The sequence below is a fragment of the Muscardinus avellanarius genome, assembly GCF_963383645.1.
Source record: "Muscardinus avellanarius genome assembly, chromosome: 4".
Lineage (NCBI taxonomy): Eukaryota > Metazoa > Chordata > Mammalia > Rodentia > Gliridae > Muscardinus > Muscardinus avellanarius.
In genome coordinates this window covers 91,237,308-91,257,009 of record NC_137789.1, presented here as the reverse complement: position 1 = coordinate 91,257,009, position 19,702 = coordinate 91,237,308, and the positions used below count along the sequence as shown (strand labels likewise).

Sequence of the window (19,702 nt, the reverse complement as noted above, 5' to 3'; positions counted from 1 at the left end):
GACGGCTTCAGCTACTTACTAAGGCCCTCCGCAACTTAGTGAGACCCTGTTTCTAAATAACAAATAAAAAATAGGGCAGGGGGTGTAACTCGGAGGTCGAATGTCCCTGGGTTCCATCCCCAGTACTGAAAACAAACAAAAAAACACCCAAAATCAGTAGCAGCAGCAAGTGGGTAAGGATGGCTTCTGTAGCCAGGAACCCCGAAGCCACAGAAGCAAAGAGAGACACTGCTCACAGAGGTGGAAACTTAGTGCTGGGGCGCAGTTCTCTTCCTGGTGACTCCTGAAAGCCAGAGTAGAAGAAGGGAGGAACAGAAGATTTCACAAGCGGCTCAAGCCTTCACAAGGAAAATGTCCATTTGGTCAACAAGTATTTGAGAACTTACCACATACCAAAGCTGCAAATCAAAACAAACAAACAAACAAAAAAACAAACCAGGTCGCAATAAAGTACAATGAGGAAAATAGGTGCTGAGGTGGAGGCAGTGGAGAGCAATTGAGAGCCGTGTAAGGAGCAAGCACTCAGCAGACGGGGAACGTGGGCTGGAAGCAGCACCTTCTCTGCACCCTTCCAAATAGGGCTGGCCATTCCAGGCTGGGAACTGCCTCAGGTGAGGGGGAAGGGAAGCACCGAGGCTTCTAGCAGGGGGATGAGGCTGGGTGCGGTGGCACAGGCCTGTAATCCCAGTACTTAGGGTCTGAGACGGGAGGACGGCAGGGTCATGGCCAGCCTTAGCAACTTCATGAGGTCCTGTTTGAAAAACAACAAACTGTTTAGGTCTGGGATGTAGCTAAAAGGTAGAAACGCTTCTGGGTTCAATCCTCAGTACCACAAACACACACACTGGAAAGAAATCACTTTGGCCAAAGCGTGGAGAGTGGGTTGCTGAGTTGCTGAGAAACGAGGCCAAGCGGGCTGGAGAAGGGACGGCGGCTCCCAATGCCGGGGATTAGTATTCAAGACTATTTTGGAATTATGCAGGAAAGGGAGAGGCCTTGCTGAGCAGCGGGTAACAAGACTAGAAATGATCAATTCAGCCTGTCAGGTCATTCAGGCATAGGAGTGTCCTGGGCCATGTGACCTGCCTGGAACCTTGAGCCCAGAAGAATGTCAAACCTGGAGATGCAATTCTGGGTGTCATCTGTAAAGAGGTGAAACTTGAAGCCACTGTACTAGATAAGGAGAAGAGAGGGTGCTCCAGTCCCAGCAGTCACAGGACATGGATGTTCATAGCAAGGAGGAGGTGGAGGAGGAATCCAGGAAAGGGAAGAGAGGGTAGAAGGTCCTGGGGAAGTCTGGGCACAGAGAACGGAAGGCCGCTCACAACACAGCAGTGCTTGTGTGTTGGAATCTAAGGCTGCAGACCAAGGCTTGTCTACAACACAAGAACCCACAAGAACCTATTTTTATATAGTACTTTTAACAGTTTTTACAGCATCGTGTGTTCATTAGCTAAAAACTTTAAATCAGAGAGGCAATGAGTTACGGCCTTTTCACAAGGCAGTTTTAGCAGAAAGCTGTGACGTGGAGACCCAGGTTTGTTTCAGGTGGGTGAGTTCCGGTGATTTAGCTTCTGAGCCTTGGTGGGGGTAAGGGGGAGGACGGTGCTGAGCTGTGTGACCGTGGGGAAGGTCGGTGCCTGGTACCTGGGCAGGCACCCCTCAAGCCATAAGTGAGGTTAACAATGGACAGCATGTCACTACTGCACCTATAAATGAAATAACGTATTACTGGTTTCCAAAGATGTGGCCTGTGAGCGAATCCCAACCTCAGGGTGTTGCACACACTGTCTGATGAATCCAGGTTCCTGTTTCCCAGTACCCTGGCTGGGCCACAGATGGGTCAGAACTGAACTCTCCAGTGAGCGGTGGGCGAGAGGGCAGGGCGCTGCGGCCGTCTGGGCCGTGCAGCTCCTATCCTATGCTGAGCCTGTAGCTTGTGGGGACTTGGGGCCCAGAGGCAGGTTGCAGCCCCTCGGGAGCCTGTGACACAAGGTGCTCCCAGGTCTGTTCCAATTCTGGTCTGGCAGGGCTGGGGCAGGGACTGGGACCAGTCTTTAAGCTCCCTGGAGGACCCTGAGGCAGGCGGAGGCAGGAAACCGGAGCCCAGACATTCCACAAACCCAAGGGTGTGGCTAGCAGGACATTGCCAAAGGAACAGAGAACCCCAGCCCCCAAAGAATCTTAACACAGAGAAAGGAGACTAAATCACGAGTTTCAATCTGCAGCCTGTGGAGGCTGTGTGGGTCCCAGCCATCTCCAGGCTCAGACTCACTTTCGCCTGTGGCCACTGGGCCTCCCAGGTCCTCGCCACTCTAAACCTGCGGTGGCAGTGGACTCTTACAGGCGCTGCACCTCACCGCCCACCCGAAGCCGGGCTGGTCTCCTCCTACCAGCGCAGCACCCTTTTCTCCCTGGCCACGGGCAGCAGCATTTCTCGGCAGCATCTTTCTGGAAGCTCTCCCTTGCCACCACAAGTCCTTTTACTACACTTTGCAGGTGCAGAGGGACTACAGGTAAAATCCAAGTATGAAATTCATGGTGCTTGTAACTTTTACAGAACGCAAGGATAAGGGTGAGAGCACAAGGCCAGGCTTCCCCGGGCATCCTCCAGTGGGCCTTTTATTCCGCTGAGTATGCGCTATCCTGCCCTTTCAGAGTGTTAGTTTGAGAGCGCTCACTTTAAGGTCCGCGCGCACCCATGTTTAGACAGAGGGGCTTGGTGGCCAGTTTCAACACAGGTGCCAAGTGTTCATTTCCAGACTTGTTGCTTAAATAATCAAATGTTTTAACTTACAAACTTTCTCTGAATGTCATAGTATTTGTGAACATTCACTTTTTGGGGGGGCAATATCTAAATTTGACTCTAAAAAACATACAGTAATTCACAACAGAGTAAACTTTCATATCCCCCCCCTTTTTTTGCGGTACTGGGGATGGAACCCAGGGGCATTTGACCTCCGAGCTACACCCCCAGCCCTATCTTTTAATTCTTTATTTTGAAACAGGGTCTCACTGAGTTGCAAAGGGCCTCACTAAGTAGCTGAGGCTGTCCTTGAGCTGCAATGTTCCTGTCTCAGCCTCCCAGATGCTGGGATTACAAACGTGGGCCATCACGCCCGGCCTCCACATCTTCTTAAAGGAGATAAGTTTTTACACATCCCATCCCCAATTGGGTGTTTCAGTGTTAATTTTTGTAAAAATGAAGTTTGCTATCATGGTGGCGAGCTCTGAGGGTTTACACAGACTGTACAAACGAGGCAAGTGGAGATTGGTGCAGCATCTCTTTGCAAATGAAGATCAAAGTCAAAAAGAAAAAAACAAATTCACTTTATTTTAAAGACAATGATTGGCATACAGAAGGTATGCACTAGCATAAAATAAACTTTCATGAAAAGCATTAAAATCCATTATAAATTAATTTATTAAATAGGTATTTGGTATATGTGATGGTTTTATTAGATATTACTCTTATTTATTGCCAACCCCTCCCCCAAAGTCAAAACAAATCAGAAAATCTCATAACTCCAATTTACACTAAATAATTTATTTTCCCAAAATGTGTATGTGTTCTGAGATGTGACACATGATACAGTTCAATTGGTCATTCTCCATCAATCATAATATGACAGGACACAAGAGGCTAAAAATGGCTCATCATAATTTATTTTATGTTAAAATGTACAGCTTTTTTTGTTTGTTTTTGTTTTTTGATTTTTTTTGAAGTAACTGACTAAAAAGAGAACAGATAAATACAAGAGTGTCGCTGGCTCCTATTTTATACAAGGATTATGCCTCTCCTGCTTGGCCCATACCGTCACCCTGTACAGGTACAAAGGCTACAAAAAAGGAAGCAATATAAACAGACACAAATAACTTTTTTTTGCTTTTTTACATGCGATTTGTAAGCTTAGTTTGAGCTATTCACAAGCTACTTCTCTATTTTTCCTTAAAAAATAACTCCAATATTTTATAAAGATAGAAAAATCTACAGATGGAATGAAAATGTAAAGTTAGAGGCATTTCCATAAAATATCAACTTTACACCAAATTCACTATTTTTTTTAAGTCCTGCCAAGGATTTGGACATATATGAAATGTTTCAAAACCTGACAGATAAACACTGAGATATGCTTCATTCAATAAACAGAAGTCTGCATTTATAAAACAGAAAGCTGCCTTTCCCCAAAGAAATCTGTCACCAAAATGGAAAAGGGTCTCAACTTTACACCAAACATGTAGCAATAAAACCCCTTTGACTGACCAAATGGAAATAGCTTTTATAGCTCTTTACAACTTTATACTTAACAAAAATATAGTTTTTTTAAACCCTCAAATTAGGGCACCCTAATCAAGGCAAAAAACTTAAGAAATGGCTTACTGTTAGCACAACACTTGTACAGTACTACAAAATGCACTGTCACTAACAAAGACATTAGCGGCATGCTGAAGTGTCACCTTAAACAAAATATACAATAACTGAAATGCTAAAGGCATTTACATGGAGTGGACAGGGAAGGAAAAAAAAGTTCTGGGTTCAATATTAAAACAGGTGGCTGGGGGAGGGGCTGGATATCCACACTGTTTGGGAGCAGGCACCGCAAGTGGCTGCTTCCAAGGAGTAGTCCAAAGAGAGGCCTTCCTCTGCAGAGAATTCCATATAAAAGTAACAGAAACAAAGGTACCAAAAAAGAAAAAGAAAAAGAAAAAGAACTTGTATAAGGCTTTCTGCTGCATACAGCTTTTTTTTTTTTTTTTTTAAATAAATGGTGCCAACAAATGTTTTTGCATTCACACCAATTGCTGGTTTTGAAATCGTACTCTTCAAAGGTATTTGTGCAGATTAATCCAAGAGTGACGCCCAGGGGGTTCCGCGGACTGCCCGGGCTGTCTACCTTCTCATGTAGGACCCATTGAGAGACTGCTTGGACATGCCCGTGTTCATGTAGCTGTGGTGTCCAGGGGCTGTGTACATCATGTTACTGTGGGGAGGGGTCTGCATTGGCTGCTGGGCATATGGCTGGGTTCCCATCATGCCCATCTGCATCTGCATAGGGTACTGGGGAGTCTGATTCATGTAGCCGTGGTTGCTGTGGTAGCCACTGTTCATCATCGGCTGGGACATGCTGTACCCATTCATGGCATTCAGAGTGTTCATGTTCACGGAGTTGACGTTGTAGGCCGGGGCTGGCATCAGGTTCACGCTCATATTCATGCCTCTCTGCATCGTTAAAGTCCGCGTGGGGCCCTGCATGGCTACCGTCTGGGAGCGCCCATAGATCTGTGACTGGTGGGTGGCGGCAGCTGGGGACAGAGATGCCGACTTGGTTCTCATGGAGACGTGGCCCTTGCTGGCGATCTGAGTTTGCAGTCTTTGGCTGTGAGAGATGCCAATGTTGGATGCAGCCATGTTGCGCTGCAAAAGAGGCGGCGGCAGGTTCATTGGAGGAGGAGTCAGGTTGGGGGGTGGGGTCATGGTAGCTTGTGCTTGGGGCCCCCCAGGGACAGAGTGCGGAGACTGGGCAAGCTGAACAAGCCCGGTGTTACTCAGTGGTGTGGACAAAGAGGCACTGTTTGCATAGGAAGTCACAGCAGCAGAATGGCTGTAAGGCAATGAATGATCGATAAGTGTGTTAGTTAACTGCTGCAGTTTGGCAAGGCTGAAGGTGGCGGATGGCTGTGGGTAGTGCCCGGGCCCAAAATCACTTTGACCCATTCGCTCATATAAGCCAAGGTTGGTGTTGCCCGTCTCAGGGATGTCAGCCAGCTGCATGGGTGGGGTGAAGTTAGCAGCCATGCTGCACTGGGCCAGCTGCTGGCTGCTGCTCGGAGGCCTCTCCACCACACAGCCCTGGGGAGACTTGACGCTGCAGGTGGGGGGCGAGCTGATGCTGGTTTGCTGCAGCATGCTGCAGCTCCCACTGATGTTGGACATCTGCTGGGTGACGGCACAGCTGCTCTGTGTCAGATTGCTGGAGGTGAGGCTGCTGTAGGAGCAGCTGTTCTGTGAAGAGCCGTTTCCACAGATGCTGCCACCCATGGTAGAATCATAGCTGCTTGGGTTTTCATAGTTTTCTGTTGTGCTCTCAATACTGCCCAGGTCGCTGAATCCGCTGTCCACGACTTGCTGTGAGTGGTCGGACACTGATGGGACATCCATCATCGGGCTGGTTTCCATGTTCTGCAAAGATGGCACTGAGATAGCGCTCTGGTCTGGGCTGATTTGGGCATAGCTGTTCTCCAGGGCAGGGACAGTTGGGCTGTTGACAGAACGGACTGACTGGCCGGGATGGGAATGGACAGACGAAACTGGGCTACTGTGGTCTGACTGCTGGCAGTCATCCAGCGTGGCAGCAATCTGTGGACTCTGGTCTGCATGGGTGTAGTTCTGCAGGCTTCTACAGGCCTCTTGAGTCTCAGCACAATCCTGAAAGGTATCGTCCTGTTCCCTGTTCTCTTGGGTCAAGGACTGGACTGCCTGCACAGTCTCCGAGTCAATTTCCAAGGCGGCTGTGCTTCCCTCCTTGAACTCGGGCTCTACCTCACTGTTCTTTTGGTCCTGCTTCTGCGCCTGCTCTTCCGGGGGCTCCTCATCAGACTCAGGCGCAGTTTCAGTGCCACCAGCCAGCTCCTTCGGCTCACTGCTGCACGGAGCTGCAAGGTCGACGCTGCAATCTACCAGGGCCTCTGGGTTTGAATGACGAGGCTGGACACTAAGGTCTAAAAAAGTCTCCTGGTTTTCCAGCACTTCTTTAAAGGGTTCCTTCGGGAGTTCTTCCTTCCCCACTTCGGCAGACTCCATGTGACTGTCGTCTTCATCATCGGCATCATGATCCTCGTTGTGAGATGGCTCCTCATCATCTTCCTCCTCCTCTTCATGATCATCCAAACCCACAGGATCTTCTTTTCCCATGGAGACTTCTGGTTCCTCTCTTTCCTGAGTGCTGGCACCATTCTGGTCTTTTTCTCTAGTTTCTTCTTCTTCCTCCTCCTCTTCCTCCTCCTCCTCTTCTTCCTCCTCCTCCTCTTCCTCCTCCCCCTCCTCCTCCTCCTCGGGCTTGACAAGGTCCTTGTCTGGTTTTCCACTGGGTGATTTCCTTGGGCTTACAGGCACACAGGTTCCCTCTGTTCTGCTTCCATCCTGAGGCGGCAGGGCCTCCCCAGTCTCCTTCACCTCCTCCTCAGTCTCGATGGGCGTGGGGCTGGTTTTGTCTGAAACTTCCTTCTGCTCCTCCACTGTGACCTGGTCATCGGGTTCCATGGGCGTTTCTGGTGGGGTGTACAAGTTTAGTTTAAATCCTGTCTTCCTCTCTTTGCTCTGCCTCCACTTGGAGAGCCCGCGCTTCACTCCTTTTGGCCATACTTGTTTGCCCTTTAGAAGTTCAGGATTGTCTTTGCTCCCTTCTTTCAAGTTATCTGCATCATCTATTTTGTCTTAGTGAAAAGACAGAGGGAAAGGAAGACAAGCAGAGTTTTAGAAAGCGTAACCATGGACAACTTAAATTCATCCCTCCAAATTAGCCAACACTGCTTTCAATTTAGCATTTTTAAGAGTGGATAGTATCATGGTATCAGGGTGCAAAACTAAGTAAGTAACCTAGGCCTGAAAAACTATTTGAATATAAAAAACAAGGCACAGGCTTGTAATCCCAGCATTTGGGAGGCTGAGACAGAAGGATCGTGGTTCTCGAGCAGCCTCAGCTACTTAGGCTCTTTGCAACTCAGTGAAACCCTGTTTCAAAAATATAGAATAAAAAATAGGGCTGGGGGTGTAGCTCAGAGGTAGAATGCCCCTGGGTTCCATCCCCAGTACCGGGGAGGGGGGGAGTAAAGACTCATTAGTTGGGTGTGATGGCACACGCTTGTAATCCCCGCACTTGGGAGGTTGAGACAGGAGGATTGCGCAGTTTCAAAGCCAGCCTCAGCTGGCTTAAGAGACCCTGATTCCAAATAAAATATAAAAAATAGGTCTGGGAGTGTAGTCTGGTGGTAGAAGGCCTCTGGGTTCCATCCCCAGTACCACCAAAAAATAAATAAATAATAAAATAAAAAAACAAGATATTCTCTGATGTAAAAGCCTGGAATGCCACAATAAAATTTTAAAAATCAATTTGAACATTTACAAATTGGAAAATACAGGAAAAGGGATTATTGCTGGCTTATATCAAAGTCTTCACTGCACTAGAAAAATGACTGGAAGCGAAACTCCTTTATCTATCCTGAAGAACTTTTTTTGGTGTGTGTATGCATTACTGGGGATTGAACCCTGGGGAATTATACCTCTAAGCTACATCCCACCCCTACTTTTTTTTTAATTCTTTATTTTGAAACAGGGTCTCACTAAGTTGTGGAGGGCCTAAGTAGTTGAGGCTGGCATCAAACCTAAGATCCTCCTGTCTCAGCCTCCCAAGTACTAAGATTACAAGTGTGCACCACCATGCCCAGCTTCAGGAACTAACTTTTATTTGTGGACATCTGCTGGATTTAAATGATCAAAGATGACATTATTTATTTTGATTTAAATATTTTATCTGGAATAAAAATAAACCGTGTACCTCCAAAATGAATAACTAGATACACAAAAACACAATGCAACTGTAAATCATTAAAAAATTTTTTTTTGGTAGTACTGAGGATTGAATCCAGAGGCTCACACATACTAGGCAAGTGCTCTACTACTGAGCCACACCCCCTAGTCCTTTTTATTTTATTCTATTCTGAGACAGGGTCTCACTCAGTTGTCCTAGCTGACGTCAAACTTCCGATCCTCCTGAATAGCTGGGATTATAGGTGTTTCTATGATGCCTGACCGTAGGATCATTTTTGCATAATATAATCTATAAATAATTATGGTAAAACTACTGAATACTGAAAATACAGGAATTCTTTTTTATTACGAACACTGTCCACATTGTAATTTGGATCAATTTGGTGCTCAAATGTAAGGGTTGAATTATAAAAACAATCAGAAACAAACTACAGTTGTAAAGTTCATTTGAGTTCCATTAATGTTGTTCTTCTGTACCTAAATGAACACATGAATGAATAGAAATAAATATGTATGTTTAGATACATATAAGCAAACATACAAATATATAGTTATAAGATACCTAATTTAACATCTTTACAAGATTGAAGACTATGTTAATCCTCTAAGACAGTCTTTTTGTGGTTTGTTTTTGTGGTACTGGGGATTGAACCCAGAGACCTTCTATCTCTGAGCTATACCCCAGACCTGTTTTATTCTTTATTTTTAAACAGGGTCTCACTAAGTTGCAGAGGGCCTCAGTAAGTTCTGAGTCTGGATGTGAAACTACAATCCTCCTGTTTCAGCCTCCCTGGGATAACAAGCGTGCCACCACGTCTGGCCATAAGTAGCCATCTGTGGGTGGTGGGTGCTGTGCACTGGACCCGGGGTCAGTCTACCTTTGAGCTATACCCCAGCCTGTTGTTAGGCTCGTCTTGAATCTGTAATTTCTGTCTTGGCAACATCCAAGCACTGGGACTGCAGGTGCGTGGTGCTTCACTTGGCTCGCAGTCCTTTTAGAAATCTGTTAGCTGGGCATGATGGTGCACGCTTGTAATCCCAGTACTTGGTAGTCTGAGACAGGAGAATGGCAGGTTAGCAGCCAGGCCCAGCTACTTAGTAAGGCCTTCCGCAACTTAGTGAGACCCTGTTTCCAAATAAAGAATAAAAAATCAGACTGAGGGGCTATCAGAGGTAGAATGCCCCTGAGTTCAATCCCCAGTACCCCAAAACAAATAAATAAACAAACAAAATAAATGCTGAGACTGGTCTTGAACATGTTATCCGCCCTACTCCCTAGGCCTCTAAAATCCTGGGATTGCAGGCATGTGTGCCACCATACCTAGCTAAGTAGCCAATTCAAAGGAAAGCTATATAAAAAGCTTTACTGGCCGGGCGTGGTAGCGCAGGCTTGTGATCCCAGCTTTGGGAGGGTGAGAAAGGAGGATCAGAGTTCATGGACAGCCTCAGCTACTTAGTAAGGCCCTCCACAACTTCGTAGACCCTGTTTCAAAATAAAGAATAAAAAATAGGGCTGGGGATGTAGCTTGGAGGTAGAATGCCCCTGGGTTCTATCCCCAGTACCAACAAAAAAATAAAGCTTTATTAGAAATACAATTTTAGCCAGGTGTGGTGGCGCATGCTTGTAATCCCCGCGCTTGGGAGGCGGAGACAGGAGGATCACGCAGGTTCGAAGCCAGCTGTGCTAGCTTATGAGATCCTGTTTCCCAAAATAAAAAAGTATAAAATAGGTCTGGGAGTGTAGCCCAGAGGTAGAAGGGCTTCCAGGAACCCCAGTACCACCAAAATCCCAGCTACCTTGGGAGACTGAGGTAGAAGGATTACAAGTTCAGACTTGGCAATTTAGTGAGACCTTATTTCAAAATTAAGTAAATAAAATAAAATGTCCAGGAGTGCTGCGGTTGCTTTTAATCCCAGTTCTTGGCAGGCTGAGAGAGGAGGATCGCAGGTTTGTGGCCAGCGCCAGCAATTTAGTGAGGCCATTCTGCAAGTCAGTGAGACCCTATTGCAAAAAAGAAAGAATAAAATAGGTCTGGGGTGTGTGGCTCAGAGGTAGAATGCTCCTGGGTTCCATCCCCAGTACTACTAAATACATACATACATACATACATACATACATACATACATACATACATAGGGCTAGGGCTGTAGCTCAGTAGTAGAGCGCCTAGGTTCAAGCCCCAGTATGTGTGTGTATGGGGCACACTACTTTAGAGGATAAAAAACTCTTAAGAATCAAGGAGAAATATCCTTTGTGTCAGAAAAAGTGATTTCTAATCGAATATGTGGGCTGAATAGGCTCTAGCTCATTTAAATAATAAAAAGATTATACAAACTTACCTGTCAGCATCACAATCAAACTGACTAGCTGAAAAGAATGTGTATGTGAGGTAGAATGATGCTTTAGGGCATCAAGCATTAGGCGGAGCTAGTAGTCATGTCCAGATGTTTAGCTGATTTCACTTCTACTCACAAAGGCAGAGAATGGCCACACCAGGGCACAGATCCCTGGCACAGATCTCTCTTATTCTACACACTGCTGGTCCTACCAGTTTTTGTAGGATTACCTCCCTAAATCAGGAGGTTTCTGATAACCCTAACTCTAGCTAACATACCGTAGAAGACAGGCAGTGATAACTTATCTACAGACTCCTGAGAAGATAGTAAAAAAGTGGAAATAAGGCTCAGTTTACACACACACACATGTACACACACACACACACACACACACACACACACACACACACACACACACACACCTTTTGTGATTGTGTCTATGTTCACTCATTGAAAGAAACCAAAGGGCAGAGTACAGTGGTGCATCCCTGTAATCTCAATACCTGGGAGGATTTTAGGTTTGAGGCCAGCCATAGAAACTTACTTAGACCTTGTTTCAAAAATAAAAAAATAAAGCAGGGCGTGGTGGCACACGCTTGTAATCCCAGCATTCAGGAGGCTGAGACAGGAGGACTGCGGTTCGCGGACAGCCTCAGCTACTTAGTGAGGCCCTCTGCAACTTAGTGAGACCCGGTTTCAAATAAAGAAAAAAAAAATATATATATATATATAGTTGGGCGTGGTGGCGCATGCTTGTAATCCCCGCATTGGGAGGCAGAGAAAGGAGGATTGCGCAGGTTCGAAGTCAGCCGTGCTGGCTTAAGAGACCCCGTTTCCAAAAAATAAAAAAGTATAAAATAGGTCTGGGAGATAGAAGGGCTTCCAGGAACCCCAGTACCACCAAAAATTAAAAAAAAAAAAAATTTAATTAAAAAAAATAAAATAGGACTGGGGGTATAGTTCAGAGGTAAAATGGCCTTAGGTTCAATCCCCAATATGGGGGATGATGAACAAAACAAAAAAGAATAAAAAGGCTTGGTGGCTTGGTTTCTCTACACCCAGGGTCAGACGTTGTTCCCCCTCACCAGATACTCTGTGTGTGTGTGTGTGTGTGTGTGTGTGTGTGTGTGTGTGTGTGTGTATTTGGTGGTACTGGGGTTCCTGGAAGCCCTTCTACCTCCGGACTACACTACCAGACCTATTTTTTTTTACTTTTTATGTGGAAACAGGGTCTCTTAAGCCAGCAAGGCTGGCTCCGAATCTGCGCAATCCTCCTGTATATTAAAGATAGTGTTCCTTCTAACTAAGAAAGTCAAGAGAATGTCGGTTTATGGTCTTAAAACTGACTTTTCTTTCTTTTTCTTTTCTTTCATTCTTTTTCTTTTCTTTTTCTTTCTTTCTTTCTCTTTCTTTCTTTCTTTTTGCAGCACTGGGGATGGAACTCAGGGGCATTCTACCTCTGATCTACACTCCCTGCCCTATTTTTATTTTGAAACAGGGTCTCACTATGTTGCAGAGGGCCTCACTAAGTAGCTAAGGCTGGCGGCAAACCTGGATCCTCCTGTCTTAGCCTCTCAAATGCTGGGATTAGAAGCATGTGCCACCATGCCTGGCTAAAACTGACTTTTCAAATGCTAGAGCAAAACCTGTGTTTCCCAGGGAAATGAGATACCTAGTCCCCAGTTTGAAAGAGGATGCAAATAGATTCATTTTAACTATATAGGGACTGTCATAAACCCTCAAGATGCAGATGAGAATACAAATACCCAGTATGACAGGCAAAGGTATATACTTTAAACAGGGCATCAAAGACAATTCCATGGTGTTCACTTTTTTTTTTTTTTGGTGGTACTGGGGATGGAACCTTTCTCCGGGGCTACACTCCCAGACCTATTTTAAGTTTTAATTTGGAAACAGGGTCTCTTAAGCCAGCGCGGCTGGCTTTGAACCTGCGCGATCCTCCTGTCTCCGCCTCCCAAGTGCAGGGATTACTAGTGTGCACCACCACGCCCGGCTAATTTTTTTTATTTTGAATAGAGTCTCGCTAAGTTGTTGAGGCTGGCCTGCAACCTGTGATCCTCCTGTCTCAGTGCACCAAGTACTAGGATTATAGGAGTGCACCACTGCACCTGGCTTAGATGACTCTTGTTCACAGTTTATCTCCAGACACTATTGATTGTTAAGAAGCACCACTAGCTTACTAATAGTTATTTCCCAGGAAAAAAGGAACTATCACATTTGATGTTCTCACATTGATGATAATATTTACCCCAATTCCCAAAACATTAAATGTAAGAAAAGTACATATTAGAATCAAGGAAATGCAATATGTTTCTTACTAACAGACTTTAGTTTTCAAGGATAAGCCACTCAGGAAAGATGAACTCACCTAGAGGCATGTTTTAGTCTTAGAAGTTATTAGATATAAAATCCCACTCCAGGAAGGACAACAGACCTTTTATGAATGAGAAAGGACAGAGAAGCATGTATTGAGGTGTGAGCAGGACCCCACAGAGGCCCGTGTGGCCCTCCACTGCAAGTCAAGGCAGACTGCCAGGGGAGATCAAGTCAAGGCAGACTGCCAGGGGAGATCCGTGTTATCCACTACTTACTTCTACAAAGGTCAGCATTCTTAAAGCAATGATTGTCTTTCCCCTCCTCTTCCTCTGCTTGTCTTTTCTTCACAGGCTGATTTTGAAATGCTTTTCTCAGGACTGGCTTCCTGCCGCCTTCCTCCACCTCGATCTCACAGGTAGGCTCCAGCCGTGGCATGGGTCTCTCTTCATCTGAATTGTCAAAGGGCTCATTCAGGACTTCTGTTGTCTCAGAAATGGTCTCAGTTGTTACACTGCTGTTGATCCGCCTGCGTTTACGACCCCTTTTCTTCTTTAGTACAAAAGGCCTCTGAAATTAATTCCAAACATAATACATAGGAGCTCATGAGAAATTAAATGGTTGTGTTGATACACAGCCAACATGTACTGAGAGCGTGTCTGAGAATCTTCTATGTAAAGACTTCTGTAAATGCCTTTGTACTTAACCCTCCATTTGATGCTGAACATCCCTTTTGGGCTCCAACTACACAGGCAAGTGTTTTCCAAATAAAACAGTTTACTCAAGCAGAGGCTTTGAGAGGGAACATCCTAGTAGCTTGACTGCATATTTTTTAAGGCTAAGCTTTACTTTTCTAGCATGTATTTTCCAAGTGGTACCTGCTGACTTCAATGCCCTGCACATCATAAACCTTGTAAGGTCACCACGGACCCCGCGTTTCTATAAATGCCATGATAATTAACTGGCTGTCAGGTCACTCATTCAATGCTTGGGAATCATTCCAGGGACGCCCACTACCTATAAGCACTATGAAAAATATGATGGTACAAAAGACTGGCCTACTTGTCTCCTTTCACAGGACTTCTGGAACCATGAAAGGGAAGAAAGAAGGTACTTGAAGAAAGTGTTGCTCTTCTGTTAAAAAGTTAACAGAGTTTTATGTATTGGTGATTACTGGGACGTGATTTTTTTCTGTGTTTATGTGGTTCTGGGGATTGAACCCAGGAACATTCTACCTCGGAGCTAACACCCCAGCCCTTTTATTTTTTTGTTATGAAACAGGGTCTTACTAGGTTGCTCAGAGTCTTGTTATATTGCTGGGGCTAGTCATGAATCCGCAATCCTCCTGTCTCAGCTTCCCAAGTACTGGGATCACAGGTGTGCACCACCATGCCTGACTTTAGAATGTGGCTTCCATATTAAAATATTTTAATATGAAAGACACCTAAAAAGTTAAGAGACACGTAAAATCTGTGTTTTATATGAGATATAAAAATGTTTTTCATTTTTCCTAGAGGTTAGCACAAACAACTCTCCACAATTGGCAATGATAAAATACTCCTCCCCAAGTAAATAAGAATTTAATGACACAAAGTTCAAATAAGGAATAAGAGGTAGATTTATTGGTAAAATATAGTCAGTCAATAATGAGCTCCCAAGTAGCTAAAAATGCACTTCAGAAAAGGGTTCAGCCGGGCGTGGTGGCACGTGCTTGTAATCCCAGCATTCGGGAGGCTGAGACCGGAGGATCGCGGTTCATGGACAGCCTCAGCTACTTAGTGAGGCCCTCCGCAACTCAGTGAGACCCAGTTTCAAAATTAAGAATAAATAATAGGGCAGGAGGTGTAGCTCAGAGGTCGAATGCCCCTGGGTTCCATCCCCAGACCCAAACACACAAAAGAGGTTCAACGTATATATGGTTAAAAGGTAACCTCCAGGGCTGGGGTATAGCTTAGTGGTAGAGTGCTTGCCTAGCACACATAAGGCCCTGGGTCTAATCTCTGGAACAAGGAAGAGGGTGGGGGAAGCCAACCTTCAGGTAAACTGTATCCAAATATTATTGGTTCTTACATTTTTAATGCTCTGAATTTTCTTGAGAAACACAGAGGCCTATTAATCATATTCTGTAATTTAACATTTGTAGTTCTTAATCCCCATAGTCTTTTTGCCCTCCTAAACTACTAGAATTTCCCCAGATATGAATGTAGACAATAAAGGAACTGGCTTTAAGATTGAGACCAGTAGCCGGGCGTGGTGGCGCACGCTTGTAATCCCAGCATTCAGGAGGCTGAGACCTGAGGATCATGGTTTGAGACAGCCTCAGCTACTTAGTGAGGCCCTCTGCAACTCAGTGAGACCCTGTTTCAAAATAAAGAATAAAAAACTAGGGCTGGGGGTGTTGCTCGGAGGTCGAATGTCCCTGGGTTCCACCCGAGTGCCGCACACAGAGTCCACTCATGTGGCAGTGTGTGTGATGCCTTGGCTGATTCTGTTCTTAGCATAAGTTTCTCTCATTATGTACAGAACAAGTGATTACAGTCTTCTTAAAAGAAATTGAAGCATTACTCAGAAGCCTGCAGTCCCCTTCATAAGACGCTGCTTCCTGCCCGCTCCCACAGAGCCCTCCCACTAGCTGCCAGCCTTTGAAAGAACACTGAGCTGGGAGCCACAACGGCAGGCTGCTGGTCAGGTGCTACATGGGAAAGACTTGGGGCGGAGTCTGACTTTGTGTTGTATCTGCTTGTCTTGGCTATACTAACAATATGTGACTTTCCCTCTATGTCAGATAGATATCAGATGTGGGAGAGCAATTTAAAAACAAACAAACTGTTGGCTCTCTGTGCCACTGGAGATGAGATGGCATAATCTAGAGAATCCACCAGTCTATTAAGTCACAAGGAATTTCAGTACAGCAGAGTTGGCTACAGAGCATCAAAGTCAGGCACCTAAGCCGGGCGTGGTGGCGCACGCCTGCGATCCAGTGCTTGGGAGGCTGAGACGGGAGGATCACAGGTTGTAGAGAACAGCATCAGCAAGGAGTGAGACGCTCATCAACTGAGCGAGACCCTGTTTCAAAATAAAAATAAAATAGGGCTGAGGGTGTAGTTTGGAGGTAGAATGCCCCTGGGTTCAATCCCCAGTATCACAAACAAAAAAGGAGAGAAAAAAATAAAAAGAAAAATCAAGAGCCTAAAATACCTTCTAAGAATTCTATGCAAAGAACAAACAAGGAGCTGCGGGGCTTGGGTAGCTGCCGGCCTCCCAGGCCTTGAAGGCTGGTGGCAAAGCTCCTGCTCTCTGGGCCCCTTTCCTTCCTCTGACCAGATTGATTCTGCTCTTGCGGACCAGCAGGTGGCAGTGACTACTAGACTAGGAGCTGGCCTGCCCCCGGTTTCCTGCCATCCTGCCAGTAAACAAACAATCCTGACTATAAGATAAATGGTTATGATATCTGATCAGTGGGACTTTATACACATAAGCCACATCTAAAGTAGAGAGAATGAAACAAATACTAATGGACAGAATGTTGGCACTGACAAATAAGATTTGATAGAAAGTGACTCACAGACTGAAAATCTGCAGGGACACAGACCTTTCTCTTCATGGCAACTGACTGTGGTTTAGTCAATCGTGGAGGAGAGCTCTGAATATTTTCCTCTTCCTCTTCCTCCTCCTCCTCCTCTTCTTCCTCTTCCTCCTCCTCCTCTTCTTCCTCTTCCTCACTGCTCTCTTTAGACAGCTCCATCAATTGCCCTCGCTCCCCCCCCACCGGCCGGCTCTCTGGGGAATGCAAATATTTATTTTTCGATTGTACTTTTGCAGGTGATTGCCTACTGTTGGTTCTAGATGACAGGATTTCTTGCTCCTCCTTTTCCCAGCAGCTAGCTTGTTCCATCAGCCGCTCAGCCTGAGGGGGAAGGGTAAGAATGGAGGCCAGTGAGAGGGCAGTTCTGCAGCTGGAGCCTCTAAGGATCCGCGGTGAAGGGTCTCTAAGTGGGCTGTGTGCCGTACGGCCAAATTCCAGCTGCATCATCTCAGGATCCTTTTGCATCAGTTAGGATATCAAATCAAAGAAGATTGGGTTTCATGGGATATTTAGCAGTATTAATGATGCAGCGAATTGATTTGAGTTCTTTATCACTACATTACATGCTCACTGGCATGGAGCACTTTGAGCAAGTTCATAAACACAAAGAATCGATTGACACTGCAGCCCTGGAGCTCAGCACCAAATCTGATCTGATTACATGCTGTCAGTCGTGAAAAATGCTGCTTTGTGATCAATGATAAATGTTTCATTTTTCATACTCAATTCAATAAAATTATCGTGTTTTACCACACAACCTTGGTTAGGGTAAATTAGTGCCGTATCATTTCACAAGGTCTCTCTACATAACCAAGCTTTTGACAATGACGTTAATGACTTTCTTAGCTGAAGAGAGCTATGAGACTGAAGTCACACAACTCAGGACAATGAAACCAATCATTACCTCTTTCTCAGCTTCCCGCTCTTCTTCTGAAACCGCAGCATTAGAAATTAAAATTGGGGTCCACCTCAGACTCTCCGGATCAAGTTCATTGGCTCGAGAACAGGTCTTTAGCTTTTCCATGTGCCCCAAGATCAACTTTTCCCTTCTAATGATGACAAATCTGTAGTGTAATAAGGCAGAACAAAGTACAAACTTCACTTTACCTTCACACACCGATACCAGTGCTTCATGGGTTAGGAAAAATCAGAAAGCACAACACAGAAAGCATATTGCACACTGAAATACAAGCCAAAGAGTGTCCATTCATGTTTTTTATGGGAGAAGGGTTTCCATGATACCAGAATACATGTGCCTAACCTGCAGGCACCCCTCCAGTGTGACACATCTGGGAGTTGGCGGCCAGGGCGGGGACTGACCTGCCGTCTCTCCTGTCAATCATGTGGAGGTGCTGCAGAGTGGTGGCGATGTCATGTGGGCACATGCCCGTGGCCCGACTGATCGCCTTGATGCTGATGTGCCTCTCGTGGTGGTGGTAGAGGTATTCTAAGATGACACTCTTCCAGTAGGCCAGGTAGGAGAGACGGCCCAGATCCGAGAGTGGCTTTTCAGGAGACCCTGCTTGGCCTTCTCTTCTAGAAAGCAAATAACCTAGGGCAGAAGAAGCAAAAGTCCACTCACTGTGGCATTTCCAGAGCTAGGAACAGGAGCCACTAGAAATAATATAAGTAGTAACAAGGTAAAAACATGACACCAGGGAAGTGTATCTTTTTATGTGTGTAGACTCTTCCCAGGGACCCATGGATGATTGGATCCTCAGGAAGTCTGTGCTTCTGAGTCTTTTACAGTGGCACTGTGTCAATTCACACAGCCAGTAGCAGCATTCCAAACATCTATCGTGGCATTTTAACAAAGACGGAAACTAGGACTGAAGACATTAATGCTCGTAAGTCTCAAAATCCAAGCCTCCCACCAGCTTTAAATTCTTTCAAAAACTCAGTGTCAGGCACTTACAGGAATCCTGTCGAGGGACCACCCCAAACATTAATGGGCAAGCTGTTTTTGCACAGGAAGCACCTAATGACCCTTTGACAGCTGGGTCTTAATAAAAGAGAAGGGTCTCAGCTGAGTCAGAGCCTATATTGCCAGTTACGTTTAACTAGCCGGGGGACCCGAGGTTCCGGGTTAGGACTCATAAAGCCATGTCTTTCAAGTCAACTGCGGCATCTCATACTGGCCGCACCAGCTATATTTTCACCCCTTTCATGGAAATTAATTTAGAATCCAAACTCAGAATGTTGCTCTTACAAATTAAAAGAACACACACACACACAAACAAACCGACAAAGAAACCCTCTTTAAAACATTTTATGTCTACTACAAAAATCCCCGAACCTGTTGAGCTTTTGAACGTATTTTACAGCTTTCCTGTGAAGGTTCCTTGGCAAAGGAACTTTGAAATGAGAAAAACTTTAAATCCACTTGAAGGTAATGAATGAAAGCTGGTGGCTGTCTTGGTAATTAAGAGCCACTTATAGAGTAGAGAAGAAATGCTGTAAACTAATGATCTACCTTGCTCTAATTACCTTTCAACAGCCTCACCTTCGTGAACTTCTGAAGTTTAAACAAACATCAACCGCATGCAGTAGGTGGCAGCAGTAACAAGACCACATTGCTTTGTAAGCCACCCAAATCTTAAGCTTTTCTCTTCTTTATCTACATTTCCAAAATGGCTGCATTCAAGATTTTTCTCAATTTGAGTGTTTTTGTTACAAGGAAAAATCAATGCCTCCGATGCATTTCACTGCCTCTCCAAATCACTGCAAACAGCGTGGAAATATAGAGCCAGAAATCCAACCCGAACCCCATGGGGGTATAATCACAGCATTTTGCATCTTGATAGCTTTAATCTGAATAGCATTATAAAGCACAGGCATAAATTTAGCATTAGGTTTTCCTGAAGTCTTTTGACTTATTTGTCTCTTTAATTCATGTT

The 19,702-nt window shown here is 45.2% G+C and overlaps 1 protein-coding gene across 8 annotated transcripts in view; it reads right to left on the bottom strand.

Moving 5' to 3' along the window:
* Positions 1-4,891: 4,891 nt before the first annotated feature.
* The window catches only part of KAT6B (lysine acetyltransferase 6B), a gene marked incomplete at both ends in the record, with an annotated part of 190,722 nt that continues 175,911 nt past the window's right edge, over positions 4,892-19,702 (bottom strand). For all 8 annotated transcript variants that reach the window (XM_080693974.1, XM_080693975.1, XM_080693976.1 and 5 more), the window contains 5 exons: positions 4,892-7,434; positions 13,498-13,789; positions 16,812-17,126; positions 17,710-17,869; positions 18,126-18,357. In XM_080693974.1, the coding sequence (XP_080550100.1) occupies positions 4,892-7,434; positions 13,498-13,789; positions 16,812-17,126; positions 17,710-17,869; positions 18,126-18,357 (3,542 nt within the window). The remainder of the gene's footprint in view (positions 7,435-13,497; positions 13,790-16,811; positions 17,127-17,709; positions 17,870-18,125; positions 18,358-19,702) is intronic.